Below are 20128 nucleotides of genomic sequence, written 5' to 3'. Positions count from 1 at the left end.
TATGTGACAGTCAACACAAAATGCTTTAGACATTTTTCATAGTGCTTGTTTGAGGTGTTTTTTTTTCTTTTCTTTTTAATTTTCTAAAAATAATTTATTTAATACGGTGGGCTGACCTCAGAAACTGAGTATCGATCTTACACGAGTATGGATCTGATAACAATACCAGAACTGGCATCAATATAATCGATATCAATACTCTGTTTTTTTCATCGTTTCTTTTATTTGCTGTAAAAGAATTAAGTAAATATCTGCAGCTACAGTTTTACTTCATAAAGAAAATGTATAATACATAAGGATAGGTACAAAAATAGAGAAACATAGAGTTGTGTGAAAAAGTATTTGCCTGCCTTCTTTTCTTTTCTTGTACATTTGCCACATTTACATGTTTCAGATCCTTAAATGATTAAACTAAAATATATTGAAGAGTTATGACTTTCCTGTCACTGTTCACTGTAATCCTGTAATTTGCAATTAGAAAACACTTTGGTGACTAAACTCAATTATTCATAAATAACAATTCAAAAGAAAAAAATTTAAATATCAAGATGAAGCCATATACATCAAGAAACATGAAATGTCCTGAAAACATTATATATAACTGTGACATTAACGAGCATTTAATAAGTACATTATATTTCTGATAATGTGCAGCAAACTAAAACTTAGCTACTTAGATGTATATCTGCACATTTCAGACATTGAAATTTGAGCTGCAGTTGCAGTTGCAATGCAAAGATAAATCCAATTGCATTTATCTATGCATTTCACTCAGACAAAATACAGACAAACATTTTGAATTCTGTATGGTGATCTAAGAATGTGACTCAGGTACCTTTATGATAATTCAAATGGCTTCTCAGACCAGTAACATGAAGTAACATTGCAAGAAGAGAGAAGTCAGACCTTTCTCTCTTGGCTGAAGAGCTCCCTCTGAACACCAGACCCAGTGCAGAGGACTGAACATGAGAGGCTTTTTTTTTAAACATATAATGCTATATATGTAAAGGTTTCCAGGAGTTTAATTTAGTGAATGCTTTATTTAAAAGCATTCTTGTTTTAGTGACTCTGATCATAATGTTTCATGGAATAACCCTGCTGGTTCCTATTTTGGTACAAACAGCTTTGCCTTTAATAATTATTTAAATAAAGACACTTCCCATTTTGCAACCATAATAAAACGCTTTTGTCTGCAACGCACAGCTGTGCAAGGCAGCAAAGCCACTTTGTGAGTTTCGAGAAATGAAATCTGCAGAGAAATGAAACTATAGCTGTTGTGGTATGTGGGCTTTGTTTTTTTTTTTTTGTTTTTTTTTGCTTCCTTAGTTTATAGAGTTTAGGTTTATCCTAAAAGAATAATGGTTGTGTTTTTGTGATTTTTTTGTTTTTTTTGTTTCTGCATTACTTTTCTTATTGCTCCTGTTATTGCTGATTTGGTCACTTCCAAACTAAACAAAATTAAAATACTAAATTTCAGGGTTCTAAGTAAAGTGTTTGTAAAGTAACACACAGGGGCAGTGTTACCTCACAGCAGAAAGGTTGGATCTGTATGTGAACTGAATGGTTGCAGCGATAGAAATCATGTTCAGTTATGCTTCTCAGTCAAACGGCCATGGTTTTAATTTGTATAGAATATAAAGGATTTCTGTCCTTTAAATTTCCCTTCTGTTTGTTTTAGTTTTATTTTGCAAAATGGGTTTGTGTATTTCAGTTTCATTGTTAAAAATGTTAGCTTTTCTTATAGGAAACCCACTATAGTGGGTTTTTGGTACCATGCAGTGGTTGTCAGGAGGAAAGTATTAAGAAAATCAAAGGAGATATTATAAATCCAAACCACCACAATTTGAAGTTCACTGTTGCTCAGTGTTTGAGAAAGTTCAGTTCACTCTAATTTTTAGGATCTTTTATTGCATGGGGGGAAATAGATGGTAATTTTGCAGCACACACAGGGGGTGCAATGCTGCCTGAAGATGACTCCATCATTAACTGGATCTACCAATCTCATACCCAAGGTGTCAATTAATACTAAGTTATGTTTAGTATGTAACCCAGACAAAACCGTTTTATCATCTAAACTTAGCCAGGTAATTGTTATAGACTAAACCTTACTAGTGAGTGGAAGTAAAACTTAAATGGAAAGGGGAAAAAATGAGTACAAAACATAAAACTCCCAACAGGACATGACGCAGGGCCACCTGGCTGTTCACTCTGGAAAGTGTCCCCTTTAGACTCAGTTTTAATGAACATGCCATAAAATTGCTGGACTGTCTCCATTCAACCTCAAGTCCAAGTCATGCTGGCCAGACATGAGATATGAGATGTTTTGTCACATTTGGAATATGAGGTGTTGTTATCTGGGTCATAAAGTATCCTGCTCATTTCACCACAAACCAAAAATAATACTGTGAAATATTCATGGTAATTATTCTTTTTTAAAATGTGTACTTCTTCATTTTTTCATTTATTAGTAGTCAAGGATTCAAGGCCTTAAGTTGTATAATTGACAAACAAAATACTACCTGAATCACTGATCAAACTTTTAAGCCAGATCTATTTAATCATTTAGGATTATTTTATTTTATATGCTGCTCACTGTGTTCTGAAACTGAGACAGTAAGCTGGCCTGAGGGAGAGGAGAAGGTGGGAAATTTGTAGCAGGCTCCATTTCCAAGAAACCAATGACACCCAGTTAACATTTGTAATCGCAGGTATCATTTTCCTTGTATAATCATACTACACACCTTTCAGCCAAATATAGCCTTCACATCGACATGAGGGACTTTCACAATCAGGCCCTCTGACTGCATATGCGGATGATTTTTAAACCAAGTGTGTTGTTTGTATAATGTGACCCTCCATAAATTTGATAAGAGGTGACATCCTCGTATTAATATTATTGTCATTAAACTGCAGATGCAGGTTTAATTTGAGTCATAGATGTGGGGGAAGCACATTTAGTAAACATTTGATACTTTTCATACATAAATTTTTAACATCAGCATAATACACATTTTAATTTTTTTTAAAAAGAAAAACACTAAAATCGGTGGTAGTCCGTAGTAAGTCTTTTACTTCTTTCCTGTCTTTTATTGGGGTGCAAAGACATGTGTTTTAGATACTTAGGTGGGAACCTTAAATCTATAAGTATGTTTTATTCGTTCAAATATTCTTTCAAACATTAAATTGGGGCCATCGAGTGGGTCCATTCACTGAATGTATTTAAAAAGTGTGTTTTGGAGAGAAGTTGGACATACAGAATGGTAAACCAAACTGCCAATTTACTCAGAGCAGCAGTTTGATTTATAACCCTCGTGCTTCTTTGTAATGGCAGTAAATTATCAAAAGTGGTCAAAACTGATGCACATTGTTAAATACCGAACTGTTGACATCAGAATGGCCTGATAACAAGGGGAAGGTGTCCCACTATGAGTTCACACAGGAGTTTCATCCATTATCCTCACATCCCACTTATTGATGCAATATATTTCTATTGGCTCCAGTCTGTAAGGATGGTATCAGCCACACAGCTGACATAATAGCTCACAGTGGAAACAGTTATTGTAAGAGAAAGTTTTAATATAGATGTTTATTATTTAGGCTCATAAACATCTGGAAAAAAAAATTAATCCAGATTTTCAAACTGTACATTTGTTTTTCTCGTGTACGAACCTGCAAAGTATGCTCAAGTTTATTTCTGAAATCAGATAAATGGATTACAAACACACAAGAATACTGAAATACAATAAGTTTAACACCTCTGATTTAAATATTTTATTGGTGAACAGAGCTGAGATTTTAAGTTTTTTTTTTCCTTTTCTTTTCTTTTCATTAAATTCAACCAAACACCTGCAGTCCTGTTTTCAGGCTATGTTTAACTCCTCTGTGTTTATATCAGCACTCTCCGAAGTGCTGATGCAAACGTATTATGTCACCAGAAGGTCTTAATGTGCAGATTTTTCACATTCTGGCAAAACCCAAAACTACTTCGCGCTCTCAGTTCCTTATTTTTATAATGCTCAACAGATTATGCTCCAAAACTTTTAAGTGAGAGGAATCATGCGCTCATGGGTCCGTGCTGGGGAGAAGAAACCGTCGTGCGCTCCATTCATCAGCGCTGCCGCGGTTCTTTTCTTCTCTCTGCCACAAAATAATAGTAATCGAGTCTCACTCTGGGAAATGCGCTCAGGAGCGACCAGCGGTGTGGGAACGGGACGTGATTCCGGTACCGAAGTGTCAAAGGTCTGATTTTACCTGCAGCGACTCCTCCGGTTTCACTGCAGGACGCCACACTGCGCCAGCAACAGCCGCCTTGCAGCCCCGCGCTGGAAGGAGAAGAATTGCGTTCTCAGTGTAAGACTTGAAAGAAGACACTGTTTTATTTTTCTATTTTCTTGGATTCTGTGGAAATATTTCTGTTCCCGTGCAAGGTAACGCACCACCTGTATTCTGTTGCCTTCCATGAGCCTGGAGGTGGCTCCTGCATTAAGTTAAGACTCGGAAAAAGTTGCCTGTCTGGCTGCAGTTTCGGGAGGGGTTTGATGATTATTTGGCGCTGTTTGGTGTCTTCATTGGTTGTGAGTTTGCTATATTTGCTCCCTTACTTGAAATTAAACGGACAAGTTTGGTATCTTCCAGATTTTAAGATGAGGGCAGTTAAGCTATTCTTTAGAATCACTTGATTTTATGCTCTTCTTATTTGGACTGGGGTGAAACCTTCACAGTTTTCTGTGGCTGGGTACTGCGTACTTCCGCGCCAATCAAAAAAATAAATAAATGAAAAGCTTTTTGATAAGAGAGGCTTTGGATTTGTTCCAGAAATACACTGTAATTGAGCCAGACAGATTTATGGCTTCACAAAAGCTTATTAAATATGTTTATGAGGAAGCATGTGGTTGTTTGTGTGCATACATAAGCTGTGACAAATTATTTCATTGCAAATGTTATGCAATAGTAACGCAGGGAAAGCGTATGTGAACATCACAACAGGGCCGTTTCTACACCTGCGAGGTGAAACTCCCATGTGGCACGTAGCTGTAATGTCCAGTGTGGACACTGCAACCTTCTCAAAACCCCCACTACGCTTCCTCTTGCAGAGACAGAGTTGTATTTTTAGCTCATGTCTTCATAGCAGATGGGCAAGATCCTGTGATGCTGTGGATGCTCCTACCCAGCCGTTTCCATTAATCCATGCTGCCAAAATCAGAGGTCCAAGACTATGCATACAGCCTGGCTCCATGCAGGCAAAGCGGCGTCAAAAACCCGGAGGCTGGTGTTCCTGTTAGAGGCTGCCAACAATGCACCTGCAGATCTTATGTAACAGCTGGACTTACACAGTGGAGGCCAAGCAGTAGGATCAGTGCAACTTCCAACATGGGTTGGGACCTCAGGGGGCATTTTTAAACATTTTTAAATTTTATTTTCACAATTTTAGTTCATATTTAAATTTAAAAATACAAAGTTGTAGTTTCTGTTCTGCATTCTTCCCTAACCTTCTTACTTGTGACCTGACATATCTGGTGTAAATACATATGTGTGTTTTTTCATATGCACAAAATGGAAATTTTATGGAGAGATCTGTTGGCTTCTTCTCCAGGAGTGTGTTTGTGTGTCTTGTATCAGATGTTCTTGGATGCAGAAGGTGTCGGTTTTGAGTTACTTTCACCAAGTAAGACCATGTGACTGCCTGGCCGGGGCTCTGTATTTTCCACAGTATTCAAAAGGTGAAATAAGGTTAAAGATAAGTAAAGATTTTTTCTAAAAAACATGATCTAATTTATTCAGCTACCTGATGCAGTGTATTTGTCTTTAAAATATTGTTTGTCTTTGAAATATTATTTAGTGAGATGGTTCAAACATTGGCAGCCCCTCATATAGATGTCTGTTTTTTAAGGTCTCTGTTGGTGTTATGGTTATGATAATAGCTCCCCCTGGTCCCACACAAGCTGGATGGAATATTCTCCATATCACTTCCACATGTAATCTACTCAGATTTCCGCTCACTGAGTGCAAAGGCCAAATGGGTCAGTTTGAGACCACAGAAATCTGTTTGGAAAGTTGTATCAGACCAGAGGACAATTTTACAGGAAGAGAGCTTTCATACCACCACCAATGCTGAGAATTCCCTCTTCACAATGCATGAATTGCACCTCTATCTCTGGATTTTTTTGTGATATTTCCTTTGTGGCGTCAAAATGATGTCTCACAGTTTTTCTTATTTCATTTTCATGTGTTGCTGTAAGGTGAGGTGATATGAAATGTCTAAATTTGCCTTATCACCTTATGATAAAAAAAAAAAAATCCATCAGAAAGTTTCTATATCCACAATCAGATAGAATCATGCAGTGCCATCAATAAGATTTTGAGTAATCCTGCGTGACAAAAATAAATAAATTAATACATACAAAAATAAAATACACAAACGAATCATCCGTAATGATGGAAATAACTGTAACTCTTTTTAAAACAAGCTTGCTTCAGTGGTGATCTCCTGCTGTCACAGCTGCGATGGCAGGCTGTGTGGAGTGTGGAAATTAGGACCCAAGATGCAGGCACAGCCTCTGATGTGAGTGAGCATTATTTTGACAGTGACGGTACAAATAGCAGTGATGATGGCAAGTGCAGAACCTAAACTGGAAAAAACTAACAAAAGCAAACTTGAACCCTTTAAATGGCAACACATGGAGACAGGGCAAAACACAAACAAACCATCAAAAAGCAGGTAAAAACACAGGGCTTATATACACACAGAAACAATCAGGGAATGAGAAAAAGGAGGGAGAAACAGCTGGGGTAATTAGACAAGAGCACAGAGAACACTAGACACTGGGAATAACCACAAACAACCCAAAATAAACAAAACCACAGAATATTAATCAACTTAAAACATAAACACGGAATCCACAGACTCCAGACCGTGACATCTGCGTTAGCTCTAAGGCTGACTTTCCCCACTTGAAATCTCATATTCTATTAGTATCATGATGTTTTGAAGTCGTCACCCTCCAGGAGCTCAAACATTTATGTAAGCAGTCGCTGTAGTCAGCCAGAAGCACATTATTAGGCAGTTTTCTTTAATGAAAGTCTGGATTAAAAATCTATAGCTATTCAAGATCTCTGTCTAAATAAATAAATGAATCTGGGTAAATTCCCAGATGATTAAATATGCAACTATTTTGCTGGTAATAACTGAAATGAGTAAAGAAAATGAACAGCCTATTTATGCAAAATAATTCATAACTTTATTGGGGGGTTATATTGGTTGGGTCTGATTATTTTTTTTGGGGGGGGGGGGGGGTCCATAACCCCCCTACACCCCCTGGAAATTACGCCCCTGCTATGATTTGTCTGTTGGTATCCATGCACTTTGGTTTGGTTTGAGCATTGCGAGAGCCACTTTAGATGTGGTATTTGGGCCAATTTGCACTTGTTTCTGCCTTTTCTACATCAACTTGTATTGGAAATAACTTCTTGTAAAGGAAAAGTAAAAATCTTGGTACCGGTTGATGATTACAAATATAAACTTATTTAATGCTACAGTCACACAAGGGAAAATAGACTGTAGACCTTTAGCATGGCTAAAAGTACTGTGACCATGTGCATTGAACTTGTGATCTAATTTCATCTGAAAGAGTTACTTTGTAGACAGGGACCAGATTTGATACCACTCTCGTCTATGTAGCCAGTGCATTAACCAGGTGGCAATCAGTTAAGTCTACCATTGCAAAGAGATGCAGTGCAGACAAGTTGTGCTCATTGGCACAGACTGACTAAGATTCATTGAGCTATATGTTGGCAAGCTGTCTTTACAAATTAGATGGTAGTTATTTGCCAATCTGCCCAGAGTGATTGCATTTAGTCCAAGTCGAGTTGTGATTGTTTGGAAACAGGCTGGCTTCCAGTAAGCAACCTGTGATTGAAAGAAGTCACCTAGAGGTTGAGGGTGTAGCATGCTTAGACCCATTACTGAAGAATAAAGACTGAACAATATAGGAGGCATTTATCTCTGAGTAATGCTGTTGCACTTTTTCCCCTTTGTAGTGCTTCTTAAACATTTCTATACCTTGCATCCCCCCTGAAATCTATGCCTATGGTAGTAGCATACAGTAACACCACAGGGAGAAGCAACAGGTGCAGTTTCTGACTTTCTGTTAGTGTGGCTTCCTGTGAGAGTATGAAATATATGGGTAATTGGTGGATGACAATGTGAGAGCAAACTACAGTGTTGTAAGTTGACCCCGTGAGAAAAAAGGGAACAGGAGGATGGCAAATGCCAAAGGATGTGTGAATAAAGGTCCTTGTTTGCTCTGTGGTGCTGTCATTTATAATTACACAGCACTCAATTATGTGCATTGAAGGGACTGAGATGTCTGCTGTGTGACCACAAGATTTGTCTTTGAACTCCAAGCTGCTGTCATGCTTGTTTGATGTGACATTTTTTTCCCCTCAAGATCTCATTGCTCTTCTGATTATGTTAGCAACTTGAGGATTTGGTGTTTGATTAACCCTCTCAAGGCAGGCATTGCCGATTTGGAAGTTAAAAACTAACAACCTGATTACCCCACATACATATTTTATGAGTTTTTTTTTACTCAGAAGTACCACTGCAGGACTTGGTTGTGCATTAGCAACAAAAGGTTTAATTTGAGCCTGAGAGGGTTAATGGTGGTTAAATTAAATGTATTTACTGTCTCTGAGTATACAGCACACTCTGTATCACCATCTGAACTCAACCTCCCCTTGTGATAAAAGCCAAAAGCCAGCTGAGTTGGTTTCCAGAGGCGAATATTGGCAATTGCATTCCCCAGCCATATAATGTAACGAAGAGGTATCTACATTACCCCGTCTATATCCTCAGCTGGAATGTCTCAGGTCACACGGTGTCCACTGACATGCAAGGTGATATATATATTACTGTCGGGGAAGGCTTCTGAAATCCGACATTCCCTCCTCTGTTTCCAACTGTGTCTGACAGCATGGAGGCATGGCCGTGATGATGTGTCTTAAGTTTTACTCTCAAGATAAAACCAGTGGAGGAAAGGACCTTTCAAGAACTATACTTAATGAAATAATAAAGAACTTATAAAGTATGATAAATATTAATGCAACTATATTTTAAAGGCGAGATTGTACTTTATATTCTATTGGATTAATTTTATTTCTTTCTTCTTCTTCTTCCTTTTTTTTATTTTTATTTTTTACAAATACCATACTAGGTTTTTACTCTGGTCAATTTTAATAGCTAATACTTTCAAGAATGCATTTCAATAAATCCCCTTTTACTCTCCACTCTTTTTTTTTTTTTTTTTTTTGCCTGTCCCGTTTGGCTCTTTTGCCATCAGAATTGTTGTCTAAAGGCAAAGAAAGATGCCCAACGAATTTACTTTACCAAATTGACCATCCCAGCCTTGCCGTAATGGTCCATTTGATTCACCTTTTATTGTTTATTTTATTTTCACTTACTGAATACGGGACAGACTTGACTGGGGGAAAGAAGGGGAGAAAGAAAGAGGGGAAGAGAAACAGCTGAGAAGAGGGACGGGGGAGAAGGGCAAAAGACAAAAACCAACAGAATGAGCAGAAAAAAAAAAAGAAATAAAAAATGCATATATCAATCACCTGGGTCACCTGCTGAGAAAGAAAAAAGAAAACAAGCAGAAGAGAACAAGAGTAATAGAATAAACAACATCACAATGATATATGGGAATATGACAGTAAATACTAAATATTAAACATTATTGTGCAGCACATAAGATCAACAGAACACAGTGTGCTTTGAGGTAGGAGCCAAAAAGGGTGTAGTTTGTGGGTGTGATCACCCGTGTGTACACCTGTGAGCATGGACGCGCTTGTTTTTTTAAAAGGTTCCTTCATGTAATGATCTGCTAGAGGGTGTGGGGGGGCCACAGCCCCGTCCTCCAGGGCGTGAAGCAGGTATGGAGGAGATCAAAACTCCAGACATCCAGAGGCCCCCAGAACACAAGAGACCAAGGAAGACCAACAGAGGGGCAGCCGCGCCACTGTCCAAGAAAGAGCTGAGGAGAGTCCCAGATGAGGGCTCACTCAGCAGCCGCGGAGCAGAAGCCAGGGGGAGTTGCAGTGACGCGCCCGTGAGCTCCGCCGGCAGCCAGCCGTGCCTGAGTGACCGAGCCCCAGGCCGAGAGGCCGGGGGCACCCCACCTCCGAAGTGGCCCGAGCGAGCCCCAGGCTCCAGGCCCCGATAAGGAGTGAGCCGGTGTGTACCTGGACGCCCACCCCCAGACACAAAGAACCACCAACGCACCGATGTCTGAGGGAGTCCGCCACTGGCAGGGGAAGTGGTGGTAGGGGGAGATAGGCCTCCAAACCTGGAGGGCCTGAGATGTCCCCAGAGAGGTGGCGCCCGACACCCAACCTGACATATAGACACAGAAATACAGGCACACACATATACAAACATCCATTCCCACCCTCATGCTCTCATATGCACTTACTCCACACTCAACCAACGTGGAGACAGACATAAAGAGACGCTGTACACATGATCACACTCCCCAAGCGTACTCTACAAACCGGGTCTAGGTACCCTTGCCCCTGGAGGGGGAACTGCACCCAGACCCAGGTGGTATTACCCTTTTCCCTGCGGTGGAGAGAAGCAGACCGCCCCGACTCCGCAGCAGCAGGGAGGCCCCACACTCCAGACCGCAGTCGGACGGCCAACTCCTCCTCTTAGCCCCCCCGCTCCAGCAGGTCGCAGAGAACGGGGGTGAGAGAAGACTCCAAACCTCCCTCCACCCGCTCATTGTAGTGTTGATGCATGTGTGTTCTAAGGTGCATTTAAAACCCAGGAGGGCATGGAGCTACCTGCCAGAGAGCAGCAGGTAAACACATGGTCCCTCCTGCTAGCCCTCAATGTCTATGTGTATTTAAAATTGAGAGGTGGGCAACGACGCCAGGGGTGGGGTGTACACCCTGATGGTACTTTGGATTCCGTGTATTGTGCCCACCCCCAAGATCCTATATGTATGTGTAATGAGAGTGTGAGTAATGTGAATGTCTAAGTTGTGGGATAAAATTGAGGCAGAGGCAGCCAGAAGGGGACGGGGGGGTAGCCTCCTCTGCACCCTGGTGACATACCCCTACTCCAAGGTCCTGCATGTGTGGGTGGTTGTGGTGGAGCGGGAAGAGGGAGGCAGCTGGAGATGGGGAGGGAAGGAAGGGCAGGTGACCCCTCCCTGGGGCCAGCTCCCCCGCTGACCCCAGTAGGCACCCCCATACTCCGCGACCCGCCAGGGAAAGGGGGCCCAGGCCCATCCAGACCGGGGCCCAGTGCAGCAGCGCCTCCCGGCCCCACAGAGCCCGGGACAGTCCACCCAACCCCACCACAGAAAAAACTGCACCCACCCCACCATCCACTCATCTTCCAGACTACATAAGACAATAAACACCCAGGCTGAGATCTTCCTCCACCTCTCCTGTATCTCCCCCTCCTGCAGAGAGAGCTCCCGAGGAGAGGAAAGCTCCTGCAAGATGTGACAATCTCCCCCACCAGTTGAAGAGCCCCCCAGGTGGCTCGATGCACCGGCGGCACCCTGCTCCAGGGGTGGGCCCCCATGCACCCACCCGCCCACAGCCCCGGCAACACACCAACCAGGACCCAAGCCCCCGAGGCCCGGCCCGGGCCCCAGCCCAGAGACGGAGCGCCCCCAGAACCTCACGCCCATCCCGAACCCACCGGCCAGGGTCAGTAACCCACGTCCGTCAGCACAGACCCTCCCCTAGCCCCGCTGCACGCAGCCGCGAGGAAACAGTCACCTGAGAGCCAACAGAGCCCCTAACCGGACATGACCGCTACCCCGGGTCTTTTTTTTTTTTTCAATTAAACCAAAACCTCACAAAACATGTCAATAGTCCAACAACACCAGTTCCCAAAATGTAAGATAAGATAACCTTTATTAGTCCCACACGTGGGAAATTTGTTGTGTCACAGCAGGAAGTGGACAGTGCAAAAGTTATGTAGCAAAAATTAGAATATAATAAGAATAAATACAGTACACAACTGTACAGAATAGAATAAAATAAAATACTATATACAGTAGAATAAAATAGAATAAAATACACAATAGGATAAAAATAGAATACAAATTCTATATACAACTGAGTAAAAATACAACCATGTTAGAAAAGAGTATTGCACTTAGTGTTATTGCATCTGTGTGGATGTGTGTGTTTGGAGTCTTTGTTGTACAGTCTGACAGCAGTGGGGAGGAAAGACCTGCGAAATCTCTCCGTCCCACACCATGGGTGCTGCAGCCACTGAAGGAGCTGCTCAGTGCTGTCAGAGTTTCCTGCATGGGGTGGGAGATGTTGTCCAACAGGGATGACAGCTTAGCCACCATTCTCCTGTCACTCACCACCTCCACTGGGTCCAGAGGGCATCCTAGAACAGAGCTGGCCCTTCTGATCAGCCTGTTCAGTCTCTTCCTGTCCCCAGCAGAGATGCTGCCACCCCAGCAGACCAAACCGTAAAAGATAGCTGAGGCCACCACAGAGTCATAGAAGGTCTTCAGGAGTGGGCCCTCCACTCCAAACGACCTGAGTCTCCACAGCAGGTACAGCCTGCTCTGCCCTTTTCTGTAGAGGGCTTCTGAATTATGAGTCCATGTGAGGAGCCTTTGTAAAATGTAATGATTTGCAAATCTCAGGAACCAATATTCACAATAGAACATAGGATAAATGTCTCAAATGTTTATATTGAGACATTTTTCTGTTTCATGAAAACAAATTTAATGACAGCAACACATCTCAAAAAAGTTGCAATGGGGGCAACAAAAGACAGGAAAAATAAGTGGTGGTAAAAAGAAGCTGCTGGAGGAACATTTGGCAACTAATTAGGTTAACTGGCAATGGGTCAGTAACATGACTGAGTATAAAATATAGAGAGACTGTTTTTCAGAAGTGAAAATAGACGATGGTCAAGGGTTTTGACAAATCAAAACTTGAAATTCTTTTTGGAAAACATGGATACCATGTCCTCTGGACTAAAGAGCAGAGGAAACATTCGGCTTCTTATCAGCTCTGTATCCTAAAGCCTGCATCTCTGACAGTATGGGGGTGTTTGTGGAACTGGCAGCTTGCACATCTGGAAAGGCACCATCAATTCTGAAAGATATTTTAGAGCAACATACGCAGTCTTCTTCAGGGAAGGCCTTGCATATTTCAGCAAAATAATGTTAAACTCTGTACTGTACCTATTCAAACAGAACAGCTTCCTTGTAGAAAAGTCCAACTACATGTGTATTTTTTAAAGATGTCGTGTTTTCAATTTGCTACACTGAATAAAATGTGAAAAAATTACATTTTACACACTGTCCCAACCATTTCAATATTTGTTTGACTCAAAATGTCTCCAGTATTTTTCAAAACAAAAAAGAAAAAAAGTGTTTCAAATGTCTGTATGGCTTCTGTCTCTAATTAATCATCTCAAGACCTCTTTTACTTATCAGGTTGCCCTCAGAAGGTAACCAAACCTTCTATTAGTAACCACCAATTAAAACATTTGGACAGTTATCAAGACGGCTCCTCGTTCTGGGGCTTATTTTACTGCAGCAACTTTGATGTTAAAGACCTACTGAAAACTAAGTGATTTTAGATTATTACTTTTACTTAAGTACAGGACCTGATTATTTAAAACAGTGAACCAAATGCTTTCTTGGTGCTTATACTCAAAATTAGACAGGATTTTATTTACGGTTTGTAAATGGTTTATTGAGGAGTAAGATATCAAGAATCTCCTTTGGCTGACACAGAATATCGCAGGCTCTTTCAGTGCTGGCTCTTTCCTGTGGGGAAACACACACTGATATTTGCAGTTTAAAAAAATGGTGACGAAACGTATTACTTACCTAACTTATGAGGGAACAACCAACTCATGAAGACTTTTTTTTTGATACTGAAGGACCTAGCTCTTTTTTTTTTTCTTTAAAGGACATTTGCTGGCTTCAGCAGTTATGGAGTGATGTAACGCCATCAGGAAATTTCCCCCATAAGCCACGTAGAAACACATCCAATCTCACGATGTGTATTTTAGGGTCGCGAGCAGCGAGGCCCTCGGGGTCCAAAATGGGGGTTTTGAAACGGGATGATGAGAGAGGAAACTGGCGCTAAGAAGGGGGTGTGAAGGGATTACTGGGTAGGTGCAGATCTGCCCAACTGAAATAGCCTGGTTTTATAGGTGAATGGTCATAAATAAAGGACATGCAGACCAATTTATTGGTATTATTTCAGGGGACCACAGAGTTAGTCTGGTTTGTGTTTTGTTGTGATTAGGAGCAAAGATGGTGATAGGGTAATGAGTTTGATGAGTGATAGGGTAAAGATGGTAATGACTGAATGAAAGAACGAGAGTCTCAAATGCCATGTGGCGGAATAGTGGGTGGGTTTGGTAAGGGTGCAGACGTGGAAGCTTACTGTATATTTGGGGGCCTTGGGTTTAATAGAAGGTAAAGAGAAGAAGCGTGGTAAGATAAGTTGGCATGCTGTCCTGTTTATCGGAGGGATGTAAGGCACAGGGCAAAGACTCAGCCAGGAAGGAATGAGCAGAGTCATCGGGCTTCTGTAACACGACGCTCCGTCTTGATTGCCTGTAGCAGCTGGGCAGCCACCGTATCTGTGCGAGCGTGTGCGTGTCTTCACATGTGTGTGAATGCAGAATTTTATGTTCGAGTGAAGTGGTTCGAGCAAGTATAACTGCACGTTCACGTCTTTGATCAGTGCATCAGTCTGTTTATGCCATCATGTTGACTTATGTGTGTGAACTCAAGAACCTTTTTCTTTGTACAGTCTTCGTTGCCTGTTTTGGTGATTTGGTGTTATGTAATTCCTTCTTGTGCAGCCTTATTTAAGAAAATCCAAACTTTTGGTACTTGACTTGTAGACAGTGTGTTTCTTAGATTGTATTAATTATTCTTTTCAGTTTAAGGCTCCAGTTATGCTTTGTTTTCCTCCTTGAAATTAGCATATAACTGTATATTAATATTGTTGTTCTTGGGCAAATTCCTAAGGGGAAATGTTTATTTATTCTGTAGGATGCTGATGTTATTCGTCTTATTCATTAGTCATATAGAGACATATATTTGATTTAATAAATGATCATGTCCAGCACAGTGGGAGCTAACTTTAGCTCCTGCAGACAAAAGTGATCTCCTCTGGCTGCTAAACACATCAAAGGATGTAAGAAAATGCTGCTTGGACCTGATGTGAAGCGCCTGCTAAGGTAATAAGTAATCCGATGTAGACAACTAATGTCACGGTATCTTTAGAGTGGTGGGAAAGTCCAGGACCCTGTCCTAAGTCTGTCTAATCATTTTGCTACCATATGGTCACTTTTAACTGCTTGTGGTGCAGTGGTGGGCGAGGAGGGTGAGGTGAGGGGGCAGTGCTGGGCTGAAGATGTAAAGCAGAAGGTAGAAGGCAGAAATGAGAGATGGTGAGGTGTTTGGACACACATTAGAGCAACTAAGACCTATAATTAATTCTTTGTATTTAGGACATATGTAGAGAAATGCAGGGTGTGTTTACATTTGGCTTCAGATCATCATAGGTTTATGTGCTTTTGCAAAGGTCCAGCCATTTCCTATCTTTGTCAGTAAAATGTACACAGCCTAGATATACCTTTGCTAGTTCTGGGTTGAATCCTCTTTTTGCCTTCAGAACCACCTCAGTTCTTTATGCCATGGATCCAAAGGCATGCTGAAAACCTTTCTCAGTGATTGTGGTCCAAATTGAGGCAACCACATCACACAGTTGTTGCAGATTTGTTGGCTGCTCATGCATGAATGAATCTCCTGTTTCACCATATCCCAAAGGTGCTCTGTTGGATTGAGATCTAGAGACTGAGGACGCTTTTTAGAACTCATTGTCATGTTCAAGAAACTAGTTTGAAATGATTTGAGCTCTGTGACATGGCACACTCTCCTGCTGTAAGTAGGCATCAGAGGGTGGGCAAACAGCTGGGGCAACTGTGGCTAGGGCTCAGGTGGAAGAGTTGTTTATCTACCAATTAGAAGGTTGGTGGATTGATCCCCTCTGATCCCTGAGTTGCATCCATTGGCTTGTGAGTGAGTGAATGTTAGGTAAAAGTGCTTAGGTGTAGATAAAAGCACTGTGTACTAATGGGTGAATGAGGCACGTAATACAAAACTCCTTGAGGTCTTATTCTGAGAAGAAAGCTGCTATATAAGTACCAGTCCATCCATTTACTGTTGCTGTAAAAGATTGGACTTAGACAGCAACAATACTTTAAACAATGCTTTCCTGCCATTGAAGGGCCCAAAGTGGACCAAGAAAATATCCCCCACACTATTACACCACCACCACCACCAGCCTGAATCATTGATACAAGCCAGGATGGATCCATGCTTTCATGTCCATTGCAGCACAAATCAAGAATGCTTAGACCAGGCATCATATTTCCAGTCTTTTATTATGCAGTTTTTTTGTGTGTGAATTATAGCCTTAAGTTTTCTGTTCTTAGCTGACAGGAGTGCCACCACTGTAGCCCATCTGCTTGAAGGTTTGATATGCTATGTGTTTGGAGGTGGTGTTCTGCATGCCTTGGTTATAATGAGTTATTTGAGTTACATTTGGCACTGAGTGTATCAGCAAATGTACAACAACTCCTAATGTTTACTGGTGTATTTGGTCCATAATTGGTTTGTAAACCATCATTTTGAAGGTTATCGTAAAGTTGCAACAAGTGTTCATAAATCTTTTTTTTAAGGTTATTACATTTATAACATGTATAACATGTTTGTAAAGTAGCAGGCAGAGAAGCAGTTTTATAAATCACAAGACTGTTAAACTACACACTGAGGTTTCAGTCAACCTTTAACCTTTAGTTATTGTTTACATCTGCATCACATTGTGGATCTGATGAGGCTGCTTGAGCTGATTGCAACCATTCAAAACTGCTTTTTAAGTTCCACCTGAATGAGTTTTAGAAGCATCCTTAAAGTGGCTCTCTGCTCAGTGACACTTAAAATAGCACTGCACAAGCTGCACAGAGCAGCCGAGGAGGACAAGAAGTCAGACCCAAGAACCCAAGATGCACAACAGTCAAGACAAACAAGAGTTCACCTGGGCATCTGATGCATATTGTTAGTTAGAAAAGGCAATGTTATACGGGTTATGTAAATTTGTAAAGCTCATGTTTTGATTTGCTTTGTGTTGAAGGTTTTTGTATGTCCTATCTGCATGTGACACCTGGACCTATTTAAAAATCTATGGTTGTTTTATATTCTCTCTGTTCATTCACTGTCCTCCCACCAGCTCCTTCTAGGGAAACCCCGGCAAGGCGGTATCCCTTCGCAATGCAAAGATGGTGCTGCTGCTTCCTCCCCCAGGCACCGATGCGTTTCGCCCCTTTACTCTGGAATCACTGGCGAAGATCAAGAGGCTCGAGGAGGAAAGGAAAAAGGCAGCAGAAGTAAAGGCTGATGACGAGGAACCAGCAACCCCGAATGCTGATCTGGAGGCAGGCAAGGGTCTGCCCATGATCTTTGGGGACCCTCCACCAGAGCTGCTCAACACACCCCTGGAGGACATAGACCCCTTCTATGAAACACAGAAAGTCAGTATGAGCACACATGGAAGAAAAAGCTCTGCTGAAGCACACAAACACATTGCACACTCAGGCTCTAATAAACTCGACTGTATCTTAAAATGTGTCATTGCAGCTCCATGCAGGGTCTCTTAGAGAATTAATTGAAATGTTGTTTTTTGTGCAAAAAATTACGAACTTCATAGATAATTTTGTGTTTTTCAGACATTCATTGTGATCACCAAAGGAAACACGATCTTCAGGTTCAACGCAGAACCGGCGTGCTACATTCTGAGCCCCTTTAGTTTGGTTAGGAGAGGAGCCATCAAAATTCTCATACATTCATATCCTTTTGATTTATTGAGTGTATTTTAGTTTGAATGGTGTGACAGTATTCTTGTATGCTTCCTTAATCCTGACTTAAATTATTTAGCATGTTCATCATGATTACAATTCTATCGAATTGCGTGTTCATGACAATGAGCAACCCACCAGCATGGAGTAAAACTGTTGAGTAAGTAGCTCATCACTGATTATTCACACGTCACACCTCACACAGTAGTTTGGATAATTAATTCTGATTATTTTCTTTGTAGGTATGTCTTTACTGGTATTTATACCTTTGAGGCAACAGTTAAAGTGTTGTCTCGAGGTTTCTGTGTTGGATCTTTTACATTCCTTCGAGATCCATGGAATTGGCTGGATTTCATGGTGATCAGCATGGCGTAAGTATCTGCTTGTGTGTTTATTTAAACTATGTAGATGCATTTGGTAAATAGTTGTTAGTACTTAAATGACAGTAGGAACTCCACCCTTTTTGCTGGTGCAATATAACCACTGAAGGTTATCCAACAAAGACATTTGGTTTTAGTAAAAGATTGACTAAAACCAAATGTTTTTCCATTTGCTTCATTACATCAGAACAGTGTACCTGTCTTATTAGCTGCTAGTGTGGTTCCCTTTTTACACCTCGGCTGTAAAATTCTGATGGGGTATTGTCGTCACCTTGCCGGGAGGGTGGGCAACATAGACACCCAAGTTTGTGAATGTGATAATTCAAGAAGGAAGTCACCTAGGATTTTCAAATTACCACAGGTGTATCTATTAAAAATCGGAAACACACAAACACAGAGTACCGCTGGCCGCTGCCAATGTTTTTGTTTTATTTTTATGTTTTATGATGAGACCTCTGCTTACATCGGGTGGCACGGAAACCATTTCCTTGATATGTTTGTGCCTTTTCCCAGTTACGTCACTGAATTCGTTGACCTCGGCAATGTGTCTGCTCTGAGGACATTTCGTGTGCTTCGAGCCCTTAAAACAATTACTGTGATTCCTGGTATGCGTTCTGTTTTAATATAACACTAATAGTTTAACTCCACTCAGTACACATTATTTTTACTGGTTTTTGAGACTTCCAAATATAGACCACTCATGTATCAATTGTGTTTTGTCAGGTTTGAAAACAATTGTGGCTGCTTTGATCCAGTCAGTGAAGAAAATGGGGGACGTGATGATTCTGACAGTCTTCGCCCTTGCGGTTTTTGCACTCGTTGGTCTTCAGCTTTTTATGGGAAACCTGCGACAGAAATGTGTGCGATGGCCCATCCAAACAAATGACACCATGTTTGAAATCTTTAACGGCACCTCTTCATCCAATAACACAGTGGACTTCAACGACACCATTGGCTTAAATGATACATATACCAACAGCACCTTCAATTTCACTGAATATATTGAAAACTCAGGTATTTTTCATCTAATCTCTAAGTTTTTCATCTGTAATTTTAAATCAATATTGTCCACAGTGGTGTAAAGGTGTAGCTTTTCCAATTTCTTTTTTTGGTTGATTATAGAGAATCACTACTTTCTGGAAGGCAGCCAAGATGCTCTGATTTGTGGAAACAGCTCCGATGCTGGGTGCGTATCACCACAAAGATGCTACAGTGCTAATTTTGTCTTTTATTTGGGGTACTGGAGTTTCAGTCCAGACATGAGCCTTAACTGAAGTTTTAGAAAGGTTGCAAGTGTGATTTGGAGGCTGGGAGTCCAGATGTAGTTGGATAACTTTTCTTCTCTGCTGACAGGAAGTGCCCCGAAGGATACACATGCATGAAGGCTGGGAGGAACCCAAACTTTGGCTACACCAGCTTTGATTCTTTTGGCTGGGCCTTCCTTGCCCTCTTCAGGCTCATGACCCAGGACTACTGGGAGAACCTTTTCCAGCTGGTTGGCTCTTCTTTCATTTGCTTCATTGCAGTTTATGCTTTAATTTTAAAAATGTATTGTGAAGAAATTTGTCCTTAGTCCTCGTAGCTTCTTTTCTGTTCTTAAAACAGATCATGAGGGCAGCTGGTAGGACATACATGATGTTCTTTGTAGTCGTTATCTTTCTGGGCTCCTTCTACCTCATCAATCTTATCCTGGCTGTGGTAGCCATGGCTTATGACGAACAGAATCAGGCAACTCGGCAAGAGGCCATCGAAAAAGAGGAGGAGTTCCAGCGACTACTAGAGCAAGTCAAGAATCAAGAGCAGGTAACTTGCACCGGCC

At 41.3% G+C, this 20128-nt stretch overlaps 1 protein-coding gene across 4 annotated transcripts in view; it reads left to right on the top strand.

Moving 5' to 3' along the window:
• Positions 1 to 4245: 4245 nt before the first annotated feature.
• scn4aa (sodium channel, voltage-gated, type IV, alpha, a) overlaps positions 4246 to 20128 on the top strand; it is a 30509-nt gene continuing 14626 nt past the window's right edge. The window contains exons 1-10 of one of the 4 annotated variants that reach the window (XM_026178174.1): positions 4246 to 4427; positions 17305 to 17605; positions 17801 to 17919; positions 18000 to 18089; positions 18172 to 18300; positions 18823 to 18914; positions 19033 to 19323; positions 19432 to 19495; positions 19663 to 19804; positions 19915 to 20112. In XM_026178174.1, coding sequence (XP_026033959.1) covers positions 17354 to 17605; positions 17801 to 17919; positions 18000 to 18089; positions 18172 to 18300; positions 18823 to 18914; positions 19033 to 19323; positions 19432 to 19495; positions 19663 to 19804; positions 19915 to 20112 — 1377 coding nt within the window. In that variant the 5' untranslated portion in view covers positions 4246 to 4427; positions 17305 to 17353. Of the gene's footprint in view, positions 4428 to 4529; positions 4575 to 17304; positions 17606 to 17800; positions 17920 to 17999; positions 18090 to 18171; positions 18301 to 18822; positions 18915 to 19032; positions 19324 to 19431; positions 19496 to 19662; positions 19805 to 19914; positions 20113 to 20128 lie in introns of those variants that run through there. The other 3 variants (XM_026178172.1, XM_026178171.1, XM_026178173.1) reach the window with 3 other exon arrangements.

Source organism: Astatotilapia calliptera, chromosome 8 (assembly GCF_900246225.1).
Source record: "Astatotilapia calliptera chromosome 8, fAstCal1.2, whole genome shotgun sequence".
NCBI lineage: Eukaryota > Metazoa > Chordata > Actinopteri > Cichliformes > Cichlidae > Astatotilapia > Astatotilapia calliptera.
This window is presented reverse-complemented; position numbering and strand designations above follow the sequence as displayed.